Source organism: Vitis vinifera, chromosome 17 (assembly GCF_030704535.1).
Source record: "Vitis vinifera cultivar Pinot Noir 40024 chromosome 17, ASM3070453v1".
In the NCBI taxonomy this organism is placed as follows: domain Eukaryota; kingdom Viridiplantae; phylum Streptophyta; class Magnoliopsida; order Vitales; family Vitaceae; genus Vitis; species Vitis vinifera.
In genome coordinates, this window is record NC_081821.1 from 6885154 (window position 1) to 6903582 (window position 18429).

General features: G+C 37.8%; 3 protein-coding genes and 1 long non-coding RNA gene across 4 annotated transcripts in view; 1 reads left to right on the forward strand and 3 right to left on the reverse strand.

The window, feature by feature from the left end:
• The first annotated feature begins 2404 nt into the window (after nucleotides 1-2404).
• LOC109124298 (uncharacterized) lies at nucleotides 2405-3611 on the forward strand. The gene is made up of 2 exons (XR_002032261.2): nucleotides 2405-2538; nucleotides 3068-3611. It is a non-coding gene; the product is annotated as an uncharacterized LOC109124298 (long non-coding RNA).
• A 4533-nt stretch (nucleotides 3612-8144) lies between these two features.
• Nucleotides 8145-8909, reverse strand: LOC100265519 (putative pectinesterase/pectinesterase inhibitor 26). Its single transcript, XM_002275081.3, has one exon. The coding sequence runs from the start codon at nucleotides 8907-8909 to the stop codon at nucleotides 8145-8147; it is 765 nt and encodes a 254-aa protein (XP_002275117.2).
• A 555-nt stretch (nucleotides 8910-9464) lies between these two features.
• Nucleotides 9465-14137, reverse strand: LOC100260300 (small ribosomal subunit protein uS4y). The gene is made up of 3 exons (XM_002275130.5): nucleotides 13966-14137; nucleotides 12869-13250; nucleotides 9465-9874 (listed from the first exon to the last, which is right to left on the reverse strand). The coding sequence occupies exons 1-3, from the start codon at nucleotides 13991-13993 to the stop codon at nucleotides 9691-9693; spliced, it is 594 nt and encodes a 197-aa protein (XP_002275166.1). The 5' UTR covers nucleotides 13994-14137; the 3' UTR covers nucleotides 9465-9690.
• Nucleotides 14138-15603: 1466 nt separating this feature from the next.
• The window catches only part of LOC100243300 (PH, RCC1 and FYVE domains-containing protein 1), a 44210-nt gene continuing 41384 nt past the window's right edge, over nucleotides 15604-18429 (reverse strand). The window contains 1 exon segment of the mRNA XM_019226592.2: nucleotides 15604-16092. The gene's annotated coding sequence lies outside the window, so the exon portion shown is untranslated.

The window sequence follows — 18429 nt, forward strand, 5'->3', positions numbered from 1 at the left end:
GGGAAAATGATAGATCCATCAAATATGATTGGAAAGATGAATCCACTTGCGTCCTCTTGCCCAATAACTAGACGAGCGACGAAAGTGGGATTGCCTTTGTCGTATGTCCGTTCACCACTAGGACGAATAGACTTGTTAGCAACAACTTGTACCATGTGAATGCATGTCAACATAATGCAGACACATGCAACCTATAGCGGGCACAGATGAATTGCATTCATCCCAATGAGAGACAAACCTAGTGATACAGCTAGGAAATCAGTCTAGGGGGCAATATTTTAAAATTTATTTCTAGGGGTAATGGGTAAAAAAACCACAAATCTTCCAATTTGATGACAATTATAAATAAAAAAATTGAAATTAAGTGGGAATGAGCTCAACTCTTAGGAAGCCATTTGCCCCACTTAGGCTTAGGGTGGCTCGACCACCATAGAAACCCATGTAATAAAAATCAAATGAATGACCTTTAAGTTCTTGTTTGATTCAACTTCTACAAAGCGAAAACCTATTTTGTTCAAAGAATATCGACTTACACAAGAATTTAATATGAAAGCAAAGAAATATTATTTTAAATTAGATAATAAATGTATATTTAATAAAACTTTTACAATTACTAATACTACCTGTTAAAAATTATGATTTAACTCAAGAAAAAAAGTAATAAGTTGTCTCAAACAAGACCTAATTAAGCAAATACATGAAGTAGCTAGCTCGAGGCAAAAGTAAGGTAAAATATTTTACATCACTGTTCTTCTTCTCCTCTCTTACCTTTTTCTCTAGACCGTCTCTTTGCTTGACTTGATTGTTGGAGGGGAATCTGTCGGAATCATCCTTGGTTGCAGGTAGTCTGTTGGAGAAAGCAAATATGGGGTAGATTCATGTAGTGTGTCGTGGTGATAGAGAGAGTGATTCAAGGAAGACTCACAGTCTCGATTGAAATTCTTGCTCCAACAGCCAGCACCCTCTCCAGTAACTGGACAGTAGTATGTGTGGTTCACACTGGGGGCATATCCCACCAGATTTGGACGGTTGAGATTGTCGATTCGAGTATAGGTCTTTTCCATGTCCCCGTACTGGCAATTACTGCCAAAACTAGTTTTCACACTTCACACAAAGGATCAAGACTTCAAATTTCAATTTCTTTATTGGGATTATCTGATAATGTGATCGTTGATGAAGACAGGGACAGTCATGAGAAAAGAAAAGGAAAAAAGGGCAGTTACTTTTGACTGCTTACCTTAGTAGTCCCATCAACAATCTGAATCCTTGGCTACAAAATCCTATCACAATTGCCAAAGATTTGTAACATGTTTTTGATCAGGCCTCAGAAGAGGAAAGACAAAAGAAGTAGTGGTACTGAATATTTGAGCGGTTGTGCATGAGCCAGCAGCGGTGTTTTGTCTGGGCTCATGACAATGATTGATGCAGATATGAACAGTAAGACTGCTCGCGGAGGAAATGGTTGGTAGTTAGGTAAATGAGGCCAAGCATTTCTTAATTATTAGCTTAGCTTAAGCGTCACCACCGCCTAGGTCTTGCCTTCATATGCATGCTTGTGTGGTTTAGTCATTCATCCTCTAGCGTATGCTTCGTCACATCACCCCTCTGTCTTCTCCATTCCCTACTTTGTTGACTTACTTTTTTCACCTTTGGCAAACTTTTTTTTTTTTTTCCCGATTTTTATGAATTTTCTGGAGTTGATTACTTTGGATATTCAAACATGGTGATTGAGTTTTGGAACTTTGATGCCTTTCAATGATTTCCATTATAAGCCTAACAAATTATCTAAAAAGCTCTCTTTACTCCCCATCAAACATGTAGCTATATGACAATTTTTGGTACGTCCTTTTTTTCCTTGTTCCCTTTCATTTTTATTTTTATTTTTGTGTATTTAATTTTACGTAATATTTAGTTGGTTTATAAATGTTGAACACGGGTGTGAACCTAGGATAAGGTTTCAAAGTGGGCAAGGCAATAGACAAAGAGGGGGCTGTGCACTAATGGTCTCCCCAAACAAACAAAAACCAAGGTATCTTTTCTGGTAGCACGTAAACATCTATGATAAGCGGCCTAAAATACAATCTAAATAATAGACACGTGTCCATCTTGGGGAGATGTATGTAGAAGTCTGTGTTGCCAAACTAGGCAACTGTTGAGCTGATGGGCTCCTTTCCAAGACTTAATTTACCCAAGGCCCACTTCATTGTGGGCCCTTATTGTTCAATGCTGTTGGACAAATGGGCCCCCACTGGAGTTATCAAAATCAGAAACGTTACTGTCAATCGTTTTTTCTTCCAACCAACTTGTGTGCTTACTGGTCACACTGCCACTATTTTAAGCTCCCTCCCCTTCCCAATTCAACTTCCCCCACTGCCCTTCCTCAATTTCCACAACCCCACCCCCCTCCCTCCCTCCCTCCCACCCATGTCTACCCAAAGAGCAAGAGCTTCACGAGTCACCGACGATGAGATTAACGACCTCATCCTCAAACTGCAGGCGTTGCTACCTCATTCAAATCAAAGGCGCACGTCTACAGGGGTAGGCTAGCCTGGGTGTTTTTTGTTTTTTTGTTTTTTTCATTTCTTATTCTGAATATTAGAAGCTTATGCATTTGACCTTGCTGCTTTCCTCTCTCCATGAGTACCAATTTTCTGTCTCGGCCGTCATCTAGACTTTCATATCATGTCCCGGAAGAAAGGAACAAGAGCCTTGCCAAGATGACTTGCAGTACTGGACATTAACGGAGAGAGGGAGAGCCCAGTCTCTTTTAAAGGCTTTAATTCAAAACTCGAATCTTGAAGAAAAATTAATTAGCATAATAATGATACTTATAACAAGGATAATACCAATTTCATACTGCAGAAGTGGCTTCAAGTTCTAAGTAAACTGCACCGTAGCCATTAAGCTAAAAAGAGAGAGGAAACAAGGGTGGTTTACATATAGAGACAGTTCATTGATGTACAGGGAACATGCATACGTCCAAATCATGATCGGATGAAAAGAAAAAGACTGTTGTGAATTTAAATGCTAACCTTGGCTTTTTTCAACGTAATTGGTTTGGTTGCAGGCATCGGCATGGAGGATTCTGAAAGAAACGTGCAGTTACATAAAGAGGCTACACAGAGAGGTGGGCGACCTGAGTGAGAGACTATCCCAGCTTCTTGATTCTCTTGATAATATTAATGGTGTTGAGGTTGAGCAACTTAGAAGTTTATTGCAGCGATAGATCTTTAGTCCCCTTCCTCTCTCAGCTGGAATTGCTTTCAAGTCATAATACCAGACAAAAGATGTATTATATCTTCCTGCAACCCACCCCACAATGTTCTGATTTTCTTCTTTCTTTGTCTGGTCAGGACTCCAACCAGTGAGATAAATTATTTATGTGCAACATATATGTATTTGGGTTTTTCTTCGGGTCTCTTTTCTATTTCTCTCTTCTTTGTCGTTTAGGTGCTGAGTTTTTCTTAAAACAAAGTACTGATTTTGGGGTTCAAGGCTGAAGTAGAATATCATATGCAGCTAACAGACCTCAAATGCTGTGTTTGATTTAGTAAATTATGGGATCATGATTCGATGTTTAGAATATAATAAGACAGGAGAATACAAAACCATACCAACATATTAATGATCATGTTGCTTATTTAAATTAGTTGTTTTTTATTTTTTAATTTAAAATTTTGGCTTGTTTTGTTAGTTGATTGGTAAGATGTGCTATGAAATTATAATTTTAGCTTAGTGCATGAAATCTATTCAGATATTAGTTTGTGATCTGCATGCTATTTTCTTTGGCTAAATGATTGATTAATGTACCATATTGGTAGTCCAAAAGTGTACACGCAACTCGACAAATCCCACTGAACCTTGAAGTTTACGATCGAGTAAACCTTCAGTGGCTTTGTGGGGACTCGAATTGGTGATCATTAGAGAGTAAACCCAAGACCGGATCAATTGAGATTTCCCTCAAAGTTATTCCAAGTCCAAATTTTATTGTGCCTGAGAGTGAAAATTGTTGTAAAGGCTGTTAAAGCTAAATTTAAATGCTTTAAAAATAATTTTGGTTCTTGGGTCATTAAAATTTTATTTTATTTCATTTTTATTTTATAATTTACATATAAGTTTTCAATGATAGGGATCGTAAAATGTAGGGGTGGATTAATCAGTCCCGTGGGTCCTCGTTCAATGGAGGGTAGTGGTGATGTAGAATCCCGTGCACTCTCTATCAGAATAGGATGAATGATATTTCACATCATTCTCAAATAGATGACCTTTCATAATAATGAAGCAACCAATACTATTAATTTATGACCTAAGTAAAACGAACCACATTAATTGCACTCTAAAGAGGAGCAGGGTCGCTTATCCAGAGGTTAGTGAGCACACATACTTTTATCTATTAATTTGTTCTCTGATGGAAAACCATGGCTAATTGGATCATTGTAGAGGGGTTGGCCTGAGTTACCAGCTCCTTGTCCCAACCATCTTCTTTGTAGGTCTATATATAAGATCAATCCAGGATAACTTTGAGCCAATATAAGACAAAAACATATTGACAGCACCTATAGGAAATAAAAGACAAGCAACTTGTCAACCATGGTCCAACCTCAGACTAATAGTAAACGTGAACAAAATGATCCTCCAAAGTCATTAGAAGACAAATTAGGTTGGCGTTGTTTGTGGGAAATGAAAGAAAAGCAACTTATCAGCCATGGTCCAAACTTAGACTAATAACAAGCATCCACAAGATGATCCTTCTTCACAAGCATCAAGGATAAAAGGGCGCGTGGAAGAAATGAAGAGAAGACTTACAAAAAAACCAAGAGGAAATGTTAAGACGTATGAAAGAGCTTGATAAAAGAAATGAGAATCACATCCAGCAAATCACACAAATAAGGGGGAACTAGAAGAAATTAGTCAGCACACCAACTCACCTAGCTAACAACTATGCGACGGAGCCCCACCCTTTTAAACAACTACTGACACTTGTTCGACCCAGCTTGGTTGAATCCATGCAACCGCTTAGAGTCATTGAACCCAGCGCTTTGCAAGCTCTTCAAGGGATCACATCCACACTTTCATTCATGCTATCCTCAACGAAGAGAAGACCAAGGCAAAGAGGAGAGATTAATTTCCTTTACACCCGAAGGAGACATGCTTCACAATTGAAGTGGACGTTCAAGGAGGACCCATGCTGCATGAAGCTAAAATAAAAACTCAAGGAACTATAAAAGCAAAGGGACAAACTGCGAATGACCCCTCACAAAATGGCACATTAACCTCTGATACGACATTGCATAATCGGCTCACTTTCTCTAACCACAAGTTACGACAAATCGGGATTCCTCACTATGATCCTCTACGTGCCACACTAAGGGTAGCCAACTTTGAAGTATGACGTCGAGTACTACTGGCCCTGGGAGCGCAACTAATCTCCTATAACTCCACATATGAACAAATTGGACTTTTTTCAATCTCTGACTTGCCCTTGATAGGAATAAACGACATGTTGGTCTACCTTGTCGGTAATAGTAGGACTGGTCACTCATCCCAACATGTTCTTGGTATTGGATAGACCATCTTTGTATAACATCATCATGGGACAACCATAAATCCATGACATGCAGACAATCTCATCCCAACATGTTCTTGGTATTGGATAGACCATCTTTGTATAACATCATCATGGGACAACCATAAATCCATGACATGCAGACAATCTCATCTTCATATCACCAAAAGATAAAGTTCTCTAACAAAGAAGGAATGCGTGTTCTCTAAGATGACCAAGTCATGGAAAAATCATGTTGCATATTAGCCATCAAACAGATCAACAATAAAATAGTAAAACCAAGAGAGCTCACACCACTTCCATCCTTAAAATAGAAATTCCTATGTGACTCGAAGACAAGGGAACCATGTGAACAACCACCTTGGGAGTCGTCGACAGTTGAAAATTTAAAACTAATCCTATTAGAAGAATAAAGAAAGATAATGAACTGGAGTGGTGGGTACTTAAGTAGTGAGCTACTCGAATGGATCTGCTCAGATGAACTCTTAAGGAAGATCATATCACTTGACCAAAGCAACATCCATTCGAGTGGCTGAATGCCATGAATAAGATCATTACGCGTTTCCCGTGGGACAACTAAGCAACCATTACACGTAATAAATAAGCAACCATTATTGACAGTCAATGATTTGAGTATTACGTATTTAAACCATAATAAAGGACAATCATGAAGACTAGAACAACGTTAGAGACCAACCACTATAAAAATCCCTAGATAGCCAGAAGGAAAGGTGCGCAATCTGATTTGCAAGAAAACTTTGCCACAAATTCTCTTTAAGCTAACTTAGCCATTAGAGGGGCTTGCTTGGATAAAGATCCGAAGACACGTTTTTACAGGTTCATCCAACACAAAAAGGAATGAGAAAGCTGCTCGGAGGGATTACTGTTGCTACGCTCTAACAGGAGTCACTTGACTCCAATGAAGAACAGCAAATGATGAAAATATTGGAAGAAAATCATGACATATTTACCTAGAAAGTAGCGGACATGTTAGAAATCTTACATGAATTCGCATGTCACTAGCTTAGTGTAAACCCAATTATTGATTAAGTAACCTGACAGTTGATGATCATTTTCATCAAGGAAATATCACCTCGATTGGTTTTCAAACCAAATATGGTCCCCAAAAAGAATGATACCATCTGTATTAACTACACCATCCACAAAAAAGCCTGCTTGATAGACAACCGCCCACTCCCAAAATAGATTAATTGATTGGCTAATAGAAGTTAAACCTCCTCCACATTTAGCCCCACAATCAACTTCACAACTGACCAAATCAATAGCTCGCCATTTGAGGCAAATATGGCAATGTGCAATGCGATTTCAATGGGTCTCTCCTCTACCAAATTATGCATTTGAGGAGCCAACAACCAGTTTATCTTCACAGAATCATCAAGCTATTATTTGGCTTATAAAATAGGAAACAAAAATATCCTCTATTTTTATAAGCATAGCTCAATTGATTAGTTAAAAAAGCTAAAAAAAATTATTTATTTTTATTTTTTTAGAAATAAAATTGAGTTTAGAAACCGACGAAAAATAAATTTTTGTTCTCAAAACTAAAAAAAACGTGTTTTATGAAATTGTTTTTTCAATTGAGTATTTTCTTGGAATAACTTGATGTTTTAAATATAAATAATATTTAGATTCATACTTCATTAAAATTTAAAAGAATTATACCTCATTTTTTAAAATTACTTGCATTTTTTTATTTTTCCTAAAAATATATCTTTACCCTATAAATATATTTAGTTTCCAATATTCTTATTAACATATATCGTAAAGTCCTTAATTTCCTAGTCTACCGTTGTTTGTTAATTCTCAATTATCTTAATCAAGTTCAAAACCCAAGACCAAGAGTCGTTTTTCCAAAAGCCGCATTTTCCTTTTCCCCCCTCCCTACTCCACCAAGTTTTCTCTCTCTTTGCCCGACGAATCCCACTTTCCTTTCTCTGGCATTTTCACTCCCTTCTTTGTTTTTTGTGTGCACCAATGATTTGATAAATGTTTAGAAAAGAAAACATGGATATGATCAAAAGTTTCAAAACCCACTTTGTTTTGTGGGCTTAGACAAGGCATTGGCATATGTAGGAGAAGTTTCTAGGAAAGTCTCAACTTGAAGATGTTTTTGTCTCATGGTTTCTTAATTTCCTAAACATTATTAAAAGTAAGAGAAATCAACTTCAAGTTGTCTTTATCTAAAACATCCTTTATTGACAATAATTTGTTGGTGCTCTATTAGTTTTAAGAGTCATATTCTGTGGGCATATTTGCTTTTTAATTATTATGTAGAACACTTTGGAAATTGAAAAAATTACAAATTTATATGAAATTGGAGGGGAGCCCTGATGATTAGAATAATATTTTTATTTTTATTTTTAAAGAAAAAAAAAAGAAAAGAAAAAGGGAAAAAACAATTGGTGTACAATGCAAGACAGAAATTTCATATTTGTATAATCCAGTAGAAATTAAAACACAATTGGTGTACAATGCAAGACAGAAATTTCATATTTGTATAATCCAGTAGAAATTAAAACACACTTTTTAGAACAGGAGGTCACAGACCCAACAACTATCAGTGCATGGTGAGATTGAAGTTTTGAAGGAGGACCTTGATGTTAGCAAGAATTGCTAAGCTGTTGCTGGTGAACTCCTTAGAAGGCTGCATCGTGTTCTTGACCTCTTCCACAACGCTTGAATTCATCTCTTCCAATCCATCCAAGCACGTCTCCTGATCCGTGATCGCGCTGCTTAGCCACGTTCTCATGTCCTCTATCTTCGACTCCGTCATCATCTTCTTTCCCGGGCCCACCTCCATGGCCGATATCGTGTTGTTGACTTGGGCAGAGGCGTCTTCCAGGAGGCTCTCGCAGTCCCGCAACGCCGCCTCGGAACGAGGATCCTTGGCTCGGAGAATTAGGGTTTTGGGGAAGGATGAGAGATTGGAGAGGTGGGTGAAGGAGATTTTGAGAGAGGCCATGAAGATGAGCTCTGGATCGAATTTTGGGGAGGCGTTGAGGGTGGAGAGAGTGGAGAAGCAGGAGACAGGGTACTGAGTGACATTGCAGATGGTTTTGATAGAGTCGGCGTAGCTGGAAGAAAGGGAGGGGTATTCGGGTGATTGGGTGTAGGAATGGTGAACGAGTGCTCCCACCACCGCACCGATGATCAAGGTGAAAAGGAGAATGAAGGAGATGGTGATGGTGATGAGGAGGGGTTTCTTGTGGGTGTGGGTGGAAGGTGCTGCTTGATCTTCAAGGTGGTTCAGTTTGTTGTAACCTTTGATGAAGTTGATAGGATCCATGCCTCTAATGGTTGTTTCGGAAATTGAGCTAGCCATTTATGTCCGATCCTCTTCCTAGCTATGACCAATTCTCCCTTTTGGGTCAATACAGGGGAATTATTATTATATAAATATATACGTATTGAATGGAAAACAAGCGAGCATCAGCTGCGTGCCCACAGAACAATATTTTAAAGGGACCCTGGAAGTATGACATTTTTTCAGTGCTCATACATGATATAAAAGTCATAATCAATTGTTAGTGTTCATATGAATTGAACCCTTGAAACACAAAGAACAAATTTTACAAGAAATGGTAAGAGATTATGGGAGTGCCTGGATTAAAAGACTAAAAACATGTTGCAGGGAAAACTAACTGGTATTGAGGGATCTCCACTTGGGGGTGAGGGCTGAGGCAGGGTTAACTAGGCAGTCAGGAAGCCTTCCATTTCTGTCTCTGTACCCAGCATTTAAATAGGTGGCCGGGTTTGGTAAAAATTTGACCTTGAAAATAAACAATCAATCGTGTCTCAGACAATGAGAGGCAAGGACTGCTTCTCTAAACAGATCGAAGGCATAAAAACTCTATGCAAATAACGAGTCAATCTGTCCTGGTCTAAATACCCAAAATAAATATTTCAAATTGCCCTCCAAGTCATACAACAAAATGCAAGCAAAATTTTTTTGAAACCTTAAAATCAAAATTCAGAATCTAGAAACCAAACCGAAACATTGAGCAGTCTTGCATCAAAATTAGCCTAAATATAAAAGGGTGATAAACACAAGACAAGACATGTGCCTTTTAAATTACTAATCGCAAAGATCCCCAACCAAGAGCTCAATCCTCATCTTCTTCATCTCCATCGCCACCAGCAGCCTTCTTTGCAGCTGCCTTCTGGTTCTTTCGCTTCACCCTTCCGGGACGCCCACCTCCGAGTGGACTTGTAAGTGAGAAGTCAATATGCTTCTGTGAATCCATCCTCACAAGGAAAGAGGGAATGTTCACAACCTGCCTCCCCACCCTGCCACATAAGACATAACAGCAGCACGGTCAAACAATTGGCTATCATTTCTATATTGAAGTGTATGATAGTCCAAACATCATGGCCAAACAAGTTTTATATATGATATATGAAGACAATACACAAAATGCTATATATAAGAATGTTCTTTAAAACAGGAATGCTAATAACACAACAGATGACTTTTTAAGATAACATGGAGGACTGTGTACATGGATTAAAGAGAGAATTGCCTTTGTTCAAACTTTTTAAAATTGTGAATGGAGGCTAAAATAGTCTCTGTTAAATAAATTTTTTACATCTATGTTAACAATGAAGAAGAATGTCTTTCTTGAATCTTTTAAGCCCCCCTCACCCAGTAGTCTATGTAATAATGTTGAACCTTGCTTTGAACAACAGTATAAAGGGTTGCTATAGTTATAAAACCATGACAATTTAATAACCAAAAAATTCAAATTATTTGTCTAACCTAAAACTTAACAAAGATATGTTATGAGTTGTTGCTAAACTAAAGAAAGGAAAAAGGGAAAAGAAAAATGTAAAGGCAAAGAAAATAAGAACCTGAGCACCAGTTAGTGATTACTCTTACTCTAAATCAAATGTCAAAACAAGACCAAATATTAGTGCAGACATGTCTAGGGTTACAAAGGATCAATTCACCACTTTAGACAAGGAATATACTTCATCTAGGTATGATGATTTTATCTTTCTTACTATTCCAATGTTCTATAAGCAGAAGAGGAAAAAGTGTCCTTGTGTAGATAAAGTACATATATATAGTTGAAAGCGGTGCCAAAAGGCTCAAACAAGAGAAGGATCTACCAAAAAAAGAAGCACAACAACACGGCTACCCTCAACAAGAGCATGACCAATCAAAGAAACTAACTAGAGTCAAATAACCATCTTTTATAAACATTTTAGTCTCTGACCAAAGAAGGCAAACAAAAAAACTTTTTAACGCTTGGATTGAAAGCATTTGATTGTCGAAAACCATCATATTCCTTGCCTTCCAAACTGTCCAAAAGATGCATAAGGTTCACTCTTCAAATCTTGATGCCCTTTTTGCCCACAAATGAATCATGCCAACCCAGTAGTGTCTCTCTAACCACCAAGGAAGGCACCTAAGACACCCTGAAAAGTGCAAAGAGCAACTCCCATAAAACCCTTATCTTTACATAGTGAAAAAGGATGTGATCAATGAATTCTTCCTCCAATTGGCAAAGATAACATTTATTCGCTAAATACCACCCTCTTCTTTGGACTTGCTCTAATGTTAAAGCATTTCCCCACATTGTCTCCCAAGCAAAGAAGCATCCTTTAGGTTGTACCCACAGGTTCCAAATGACTCTCGTTGGAAAAGAAACTGAACTGCCCAGCCCCAAGATGTTTTACAGGGACTTAACTGTAAACTTGCCGCTCTTCGTCTCTATACATAGCACCTTATCTTCCTCATCCCTACACACTTTCTTCCCATGCAAACTTAACAAAAACCTCTCTACACAATCCACCTCCCAATCATTCAAAGATCTAGAGAAGCAAGGACTCCCCCCCAACCCCCCCCTAACAAAAACCTCTCTACACAATCCACCTCCCAATCATTCAAAGAACTAGAGAAGCAAGGACTCCCCCCCCTCTTCAACTGAGTAATTCCAAACATCCACCAACACGCCTCCTTAGAAATGGCTAAAGCAAACAAAGAAAGGAATTGCGACACTCAAAGGGGAAAAAGTGCCTTTAAAGGGCTTTTCTGAACAACACTATCATCACCAACACTCTAATGCAACCATCATACAATCTCCAAAACCACTCTCATACCACCAAGACAATTGTTGCAAACCTAGCCACTCAATAATGAACCTCGTTCACACTATCTCATCCACCACCACCACCCAAACAATTGTGGATACAGCATCTAACAGTGTCACCATCAATGCAAACTCCATTGCCACCTTCTTGACCATCACCTGACCATATCCACCTTCATCACCAGTATCACCATGGTCAAAACACACCCGCAACAGTAATATTCCCTAGCTAATATACATATTCCCTAGTAACATTTAGGAAAAATACTTTTTATGCTTTTTACTTACTTTTACTTCACAATCAATACAACAAAAAACACTTCTGTTACTCCTAAATAGCACTTCTGGACGTAATAAATGCAATGGCTAATGCTATTATCACAATCTTTCTTCAATTCATTCACATATCATCACAAGAAGAAACACTAAAATTAAAATCCACATACTTTCATAAAGAAAGTTGGGTGAAATAGATTCAAAGAGATGGATAGTTAACTCCAACACCCAGATAAGGTATATCCCAAAGAAAACCCAAATGGGCCATCTTTCAACAACCCCCAGAATTATCTACAAGACGCTTGAGTTGACATTATTCTAACAGTAATTGCCACAGTTCTATCTCACACTGCACATACTATAATGAGAAACATGAAAATTAAGGCAACATAACTTTCAGAAGAAAAAAGCTACTTTCACAGATGGTTCCATACTTTTAGGAACTTGGTTAAAAATGAAGGTATCTATTTCCTCTTTTTTTTTTAGGCTTAGCTGGAAAGAATGTCTAATATCAGTCTTATTTACAAGGTTGATTGTCCAAGCCAATACCAATATTAGATAGTATAAAAGTAAAATATGTAAGAACATTTAAAATAATTTAGGAATATTTGGGCCAAAAGGGTAAAATAATCCTCACTTTGTAAAGGTAACCTCCATTGTTTTAAAATTGTAAATATAACCTCTAATGGACCAAAAAACGCTGTGCTTTTTTTTTTTCTTTCAGAAAGTGCTTTGATGTGAGATTGGTGTTAAAAAAGTTGGCTACAGGATATTTTACATCCAAAAAAAGGGATATTCCTAGTTTTAGAAAAGTAAGTCATTTTTTCCCATCAGGGATGATTTCATTTCATCATTAAGTGAGCCATTTTTCCCCATGGATGATTTCATTTCATCATTTATCCCTTAAATTTACCTGATATGCCTCTGCCTGATGAGCACTCGGGCGTGGTGAATGGACTTTGCCATACCGGATTTGAACACAAGAGTTTGAAGGCGGCGCTCAAGGAAGTTCTCCACGGTCAATGCCAAGACATAATCAAGCTTATTCTGACTCTCATCCAAAAGCCCATACCGGTTCATACGGCGAAGAAGTGCTTCACCCTCAAAGATCCGACGAGGGTTCTTCTCATCAAGGGTCAAAAGCATCCTAGCATTATTACGGATTCGGCTCAAAACATACTGAACCCTCCACAGCTCTCTTTTGCACCGGAGCCCATACTCTCCCACCAGCTTCAGCTCAGCATCCAACCGCTCCTTCTCGTATGGACGGCGGGGCTTCTTAAAAGTCTTCCCATCTGAAGTTGTTCAGCAAATGCCATATAATTAAGAGCAAATAAGACAAATACTCACGTGTGTTAAACAGAACTCAAAGAGGCTAATTTAGGTTTTGTTTGGTGGCTGAGAAAACTGAGCATACCTAACAGCTAAAAACTTGAATTATTACATCTTTTTTCTGTTTATTTAATAGAGAACAAAGTAAATATGCAAGCCCTATAGTGAAAACATAACAGCTAAAACATTACTTAAACAGAGTGTTCACAAGAAAAAAAGAGGGGGGGGGGGGGGGGGGGAGGGGGGGAAGAAGGGGGGAAGAAAGATTGAGACAAGTGGTGTACACATGGGAAAATCAAAACAACTTTTTTATCTCATGTAGATCCAGTTACAAATTCCTCACTATAAAATCCTAACATTCAAGGAAAAGAAAAAAGAAAAAACCCTAATTTGCGTTTACTAAGACCGATCCAAGGAAATCAAAAAGAAGCCCACAAACTTGTTTATAACAAAACCATAAAACAAACATTTAATTTACATTGTTTCCCTGCATTTTCTCAGTAACCAAACAGACGTGGAAATTAATACTAAAGAAATTCGATGACGGAAACATAAAAACAGTCCCCCAAAAATCCAGAATAAATACTAAAAGAAAAGGCAGGTATTAATAATAGGGAAGTTTGATAGATCAAATATTAAGAAGGAATCTAAACGAAAACATAAAAAGAGAAGGCTTACAGTTGCGATAGAAGGAGACGTGGACCATGGCTGCTCCCTCTCTCTGTCTCTCTCCCTCTCCCTCTCCCTCTAGACGTGGGTACTGATCGAATGAGCCGCTTATAAGAGAACCCTAAAACCCTAATCCCTGGAATTTCAAACTAGGTGCAACCAAACATGTTTCTTTAGTCGTGGCCCGGCCCATGTTAATACCTGTTGGGCCTAGGACAAAAACCCTCTGTATTGGGCATGGAGAGGGTCTGTAGTGGCAGAGGCAGTGGGCCGTGGGAAAGGGACATCCCGGGCTTCTTCTAAAGTAATTGCACATTTTCACGTTGGGTAGGGGATATCTTACTGAATTTTGTGCATGTCTTTGATTTTGAGGTAAATGTTTTCCCTATATCTTTTTCATTACCTTCATATTTTTTTGGAACAAATCCTACATTCCTGACAGTTTAAATTATTTTGTGTCATCTCCCATATCACATAGGACTGTTGCGAGGCAGTTCATCGGCCAAAACTCAAAATGGTTGTGTTTAAAATTTGTGATTGGATCTCAAGGATAAGGAGATCATAAGGGACATACCAGTCACTGTTCTCAAATATTTCAATTTTTCTAAGTATAAAACATGGTGTGCATGGGTCTCGTATCTTCCTTCTTTCCTTGGGTGACTGCATACATGCTAAACCGTTTTGTGCTGGGGAGTCCTCCAAAGGTATTACACTGAATGCTATTTTACAGCATCGAGTGCAGTCTCCCGACTATACAACTTTTCTGTGATTCTTAGAACATCTCTACAACTAGAAAGTATATGGTGTTCCACTAAGTACTCCCCATTACTGTATGCCTAGGATGCTAGCACAAAGATGGTCTATTAAACCAATGTGGTACGATGCACTTAGAGGTCTCCTACATGATCTCCCAAATAAGCAATCAAATTGAAGAGACTAAAGGAAATTTTGACCTTTAAGGCAACAGGCAAGCATTTTGAATATTGGAAGGCTTGGGCTTGAGTCAGAATTTGCAGGCTCTGGCATCCAAGTCCAGCCCCTTGCTTTATGTAAAGGAGAAAAATAAACCCTTCTCTTAATCATGAAGCCTCACCATTGATACTTGAAAAAATTAAAGTCTGGTGCAAGAGTTTTGGCATATAGCATTGCTCCTGATATTTGGCCTAGAAAGGAGAGTTCAAGATAATTTTCAGCCATGGGACTACATATGTAGCCATGTTGCTTAAAACGTTGCAGATTCTAAATGGTATTAGAATATAAATACTCCAAAATAGAAGTACTTTGAATGCTCATAAGTTTAAGAATTCATTTGGTAGTGATTTTAAGAAGTGCTTCTAACATTTCTAGTACTTCAAATTTTTATAAAAAGAATTATTTTCACGTGATAGAGAAGTTAGAAATGTTTCTTAGAATCATTGCCAATCCAATCCAAACCCTGCTTCTTGGAGCCTATTTCCTTGCTTTTGCTGGCTGTGGCCTCCACCAAACAGCCACGAGGACCTCAACCTAAATGAAACAATCAAAATAGTTGCAGCAGGCTCACGGTATGTGGCATTGAGAAGAGGATTGAAAAAACTCACAATATTGGGAAGCATGTCTTTTCTAGTATTGCCAGATGGACAACAGAGGATTAAACACATGATCATAACCTCAAGTAGGGTAAGTTCCTACTCTATCTTGCTAGAAGTAGTTGCAGAACAACAAAAAGGAAAAAGGCAACTGAAAGCCTAAAAATGAAAAGAAACAACAACAATCTCAGCAGATAAAAGTTAGGATCACTCTGGACTCATCAAAATTATGATACTATTGAAAGTAAATATAATCCATGCTTTGATGTACATTTCCTGTTCTTTTTCCTTTTCTCTGTGTCTACCAGCTACATTTCTTGGATTCATCATACATACATAGGCAATGTCAGACCCAAGCATCGTTCCAATAGCTCCACCAGATATGTGAAAACAAGTATACAGTTGTCGGTGGAGGAGAAGGGGTTTGTGCAATACCAGGGATATCACTCATCAGATTTATTCATTATCTTTCAACTCACATTGGTGGAGAACCAGATATTATTCCATGCTGTGGATCATGTTGTGCTGCTCATATACCTTGAAGTTGTTCCTAGCCTACCGCTCACCACTGTTTTCAGCAGCACAAGGAATACAAACATAAGAGAATAATTAAGAATAAAAGTGAAAGGAGTAAACACATACAAACAAGAATTGCAAGTTGCACTAAACATAAACAGAATATTAATTTTTTCTAATCAATTATATTATTTAAGAGAAGACAGAACTGTGTAAACAGGGAATACAAAGAGTAGCCAAGATGACTTGCTGCAATAATTGAAGCATAGCCAAATGACTTACTACAACAATTGATTGTTCTAATCTACCGGCTACTGATCACTAGGACAGACAACATTCAAGGAAACAACCAACACAACACTCGTAAAGATAGCATAACAAGTCCCACAATAGCACAAAACAATGGGTGACTTAATGGTTATAGAATTAGTATCCCTCTTGCACATACACAAGTTGGTACTCCTCATCAAGGGTTACCTTTGTACATTTGTCTCTCACTTCTGGCCAGAACCAATAGAAGAAGCCAAAGAAACATGGATATTCTTAAACAGACAGGAGTAGTCAATGGTAAGAGTACAACTTCAGAAGAAAGATTTGACTCAGAGAATACTGTTAGAACTCCCTCCACATCATGACATTCCCCACATCCCTAAAGAACCTTACCAAACACAATTTATTGAAAAGATCAATTTTTTATTCCAATTTGCAATCATTCAAATTCTTCATGGAAACTTGTGCTAGGTCCTAGATCCCACCATTTTACTTAAAAATATTTGGTGTCAAGAAGAACAGGTGAATATAGTTTGAATTATGAAGCTGCTTCCCCATAAGAGCTTGATTCATTAAAACAAAGGATAAGAAACCAGGAATGCTGCACATCTTTGGCAAACAAATATATATTAACAAGATGATACTTAAATTCCTTTCTTACATATATAGGTCAAGAAAGAACATAAAATAACAAGAGAAAAAACTTCATCAATAATTATGTGGAAGAACGATAATAGTTTCTTCTTCTTTCATAGGCAAATTAGCATAGTAAGGCATTAAATAAGCACCTCAGAAAAATGGAATGCAACCTAGCATACAGGAAATATACAAGATGTACCAATGTCAAAGTGAAATAAGGAAAATTCCAAACAATTCCATTCTTGACTACCGATACATAAACTGTCAACAAAATCTGGCAAGGAGCAGTTAATATCCTCTGGCCCATAAGCAGAAGCAGTTTAACCATGGAAGCAAAGGCTTTAAGAATAGTGCTTTCATCACTAATAATGTATGATATAAACCTTCAAAAATTCTTTTGTTCCTCTTTTCTCGATTTGTCTCAAATAAGCACAAAAGGATCATCCTTCATTTTTTCTACCTTGACCTCAAAAACTGTCATGCCACCAATGTGGTATAACTCTGATCTTCCAAGGAAGAACCAAGCCACCCAAAAGAAGAAAACCACCAAAGACCATAAATTAGACAACCACAAACAATAAATAGGAATATAGCCAGGTGGATCTTCCTGCTGATCATAGAGACTACACATAGACCATAGTCCAATCAGATGGCATCTCCAAACCAATTTTCAAGTAGATTGATGGCACCTCAGAAGCCTAAATCTCTCCGGATAGAAAAGAGAATCCAACCTCTGAGTACAAAGACTCATAGTAGGACATTACAAAAACATTCAGCCAAGGAAAGGAGCCATTTGACTCTCTAATGGATGTTTATGGAATCATGAACCAAATAGGAGTAGAATTCACTCACTTGGTGGAAAACACACCTCCCAAGGATAAGACTCACTGCCATAGGAGACTAAGAATCCTTTTACAAAGAAAATAAGAGTAAAACAAAATCCAAAATACAAAATTTGATACCACCATTAATGAAGCACTCCAAGAGGACTTTCTTCTACTTCTCTTGCAATCCAACTTCACACAACTTTGTCTTCCTAAAAGTCCATTGTTAATAACTCTCCTTCCACTAAAAAAAATTTCTCTTTGATAAGACAACCACTGATTCCATGCTTTCTATCTGACAACAATATTCTACGCTATAAATGGGGTCACATTATGCCATTAAAGCAACAGATTGTATCATCCTCATCCTCGGAGAAAGAATTCATTATTGATTTGTTACATTCATCTTCAGTATCCAGTGGGTCCAGCACTTTCAGTCTTTTAAGCCAGAATCATTTGCTTTAAGTTCAAAAGGTCTTCGAAGAAAGTCAATGATGGAACATTGCACTCATTGATTCCCGAAGACCTTTCAGTTTGTTGATCCTATATAAAAGGTAAAATGATCAAAAGGTTTTTTACTGCTAAAGAGATTAGAGCCAAAGAATGTTTGGAGTTAGTGCATATTGATGTGTGTGGACCTTTTAATGTCCATGCAC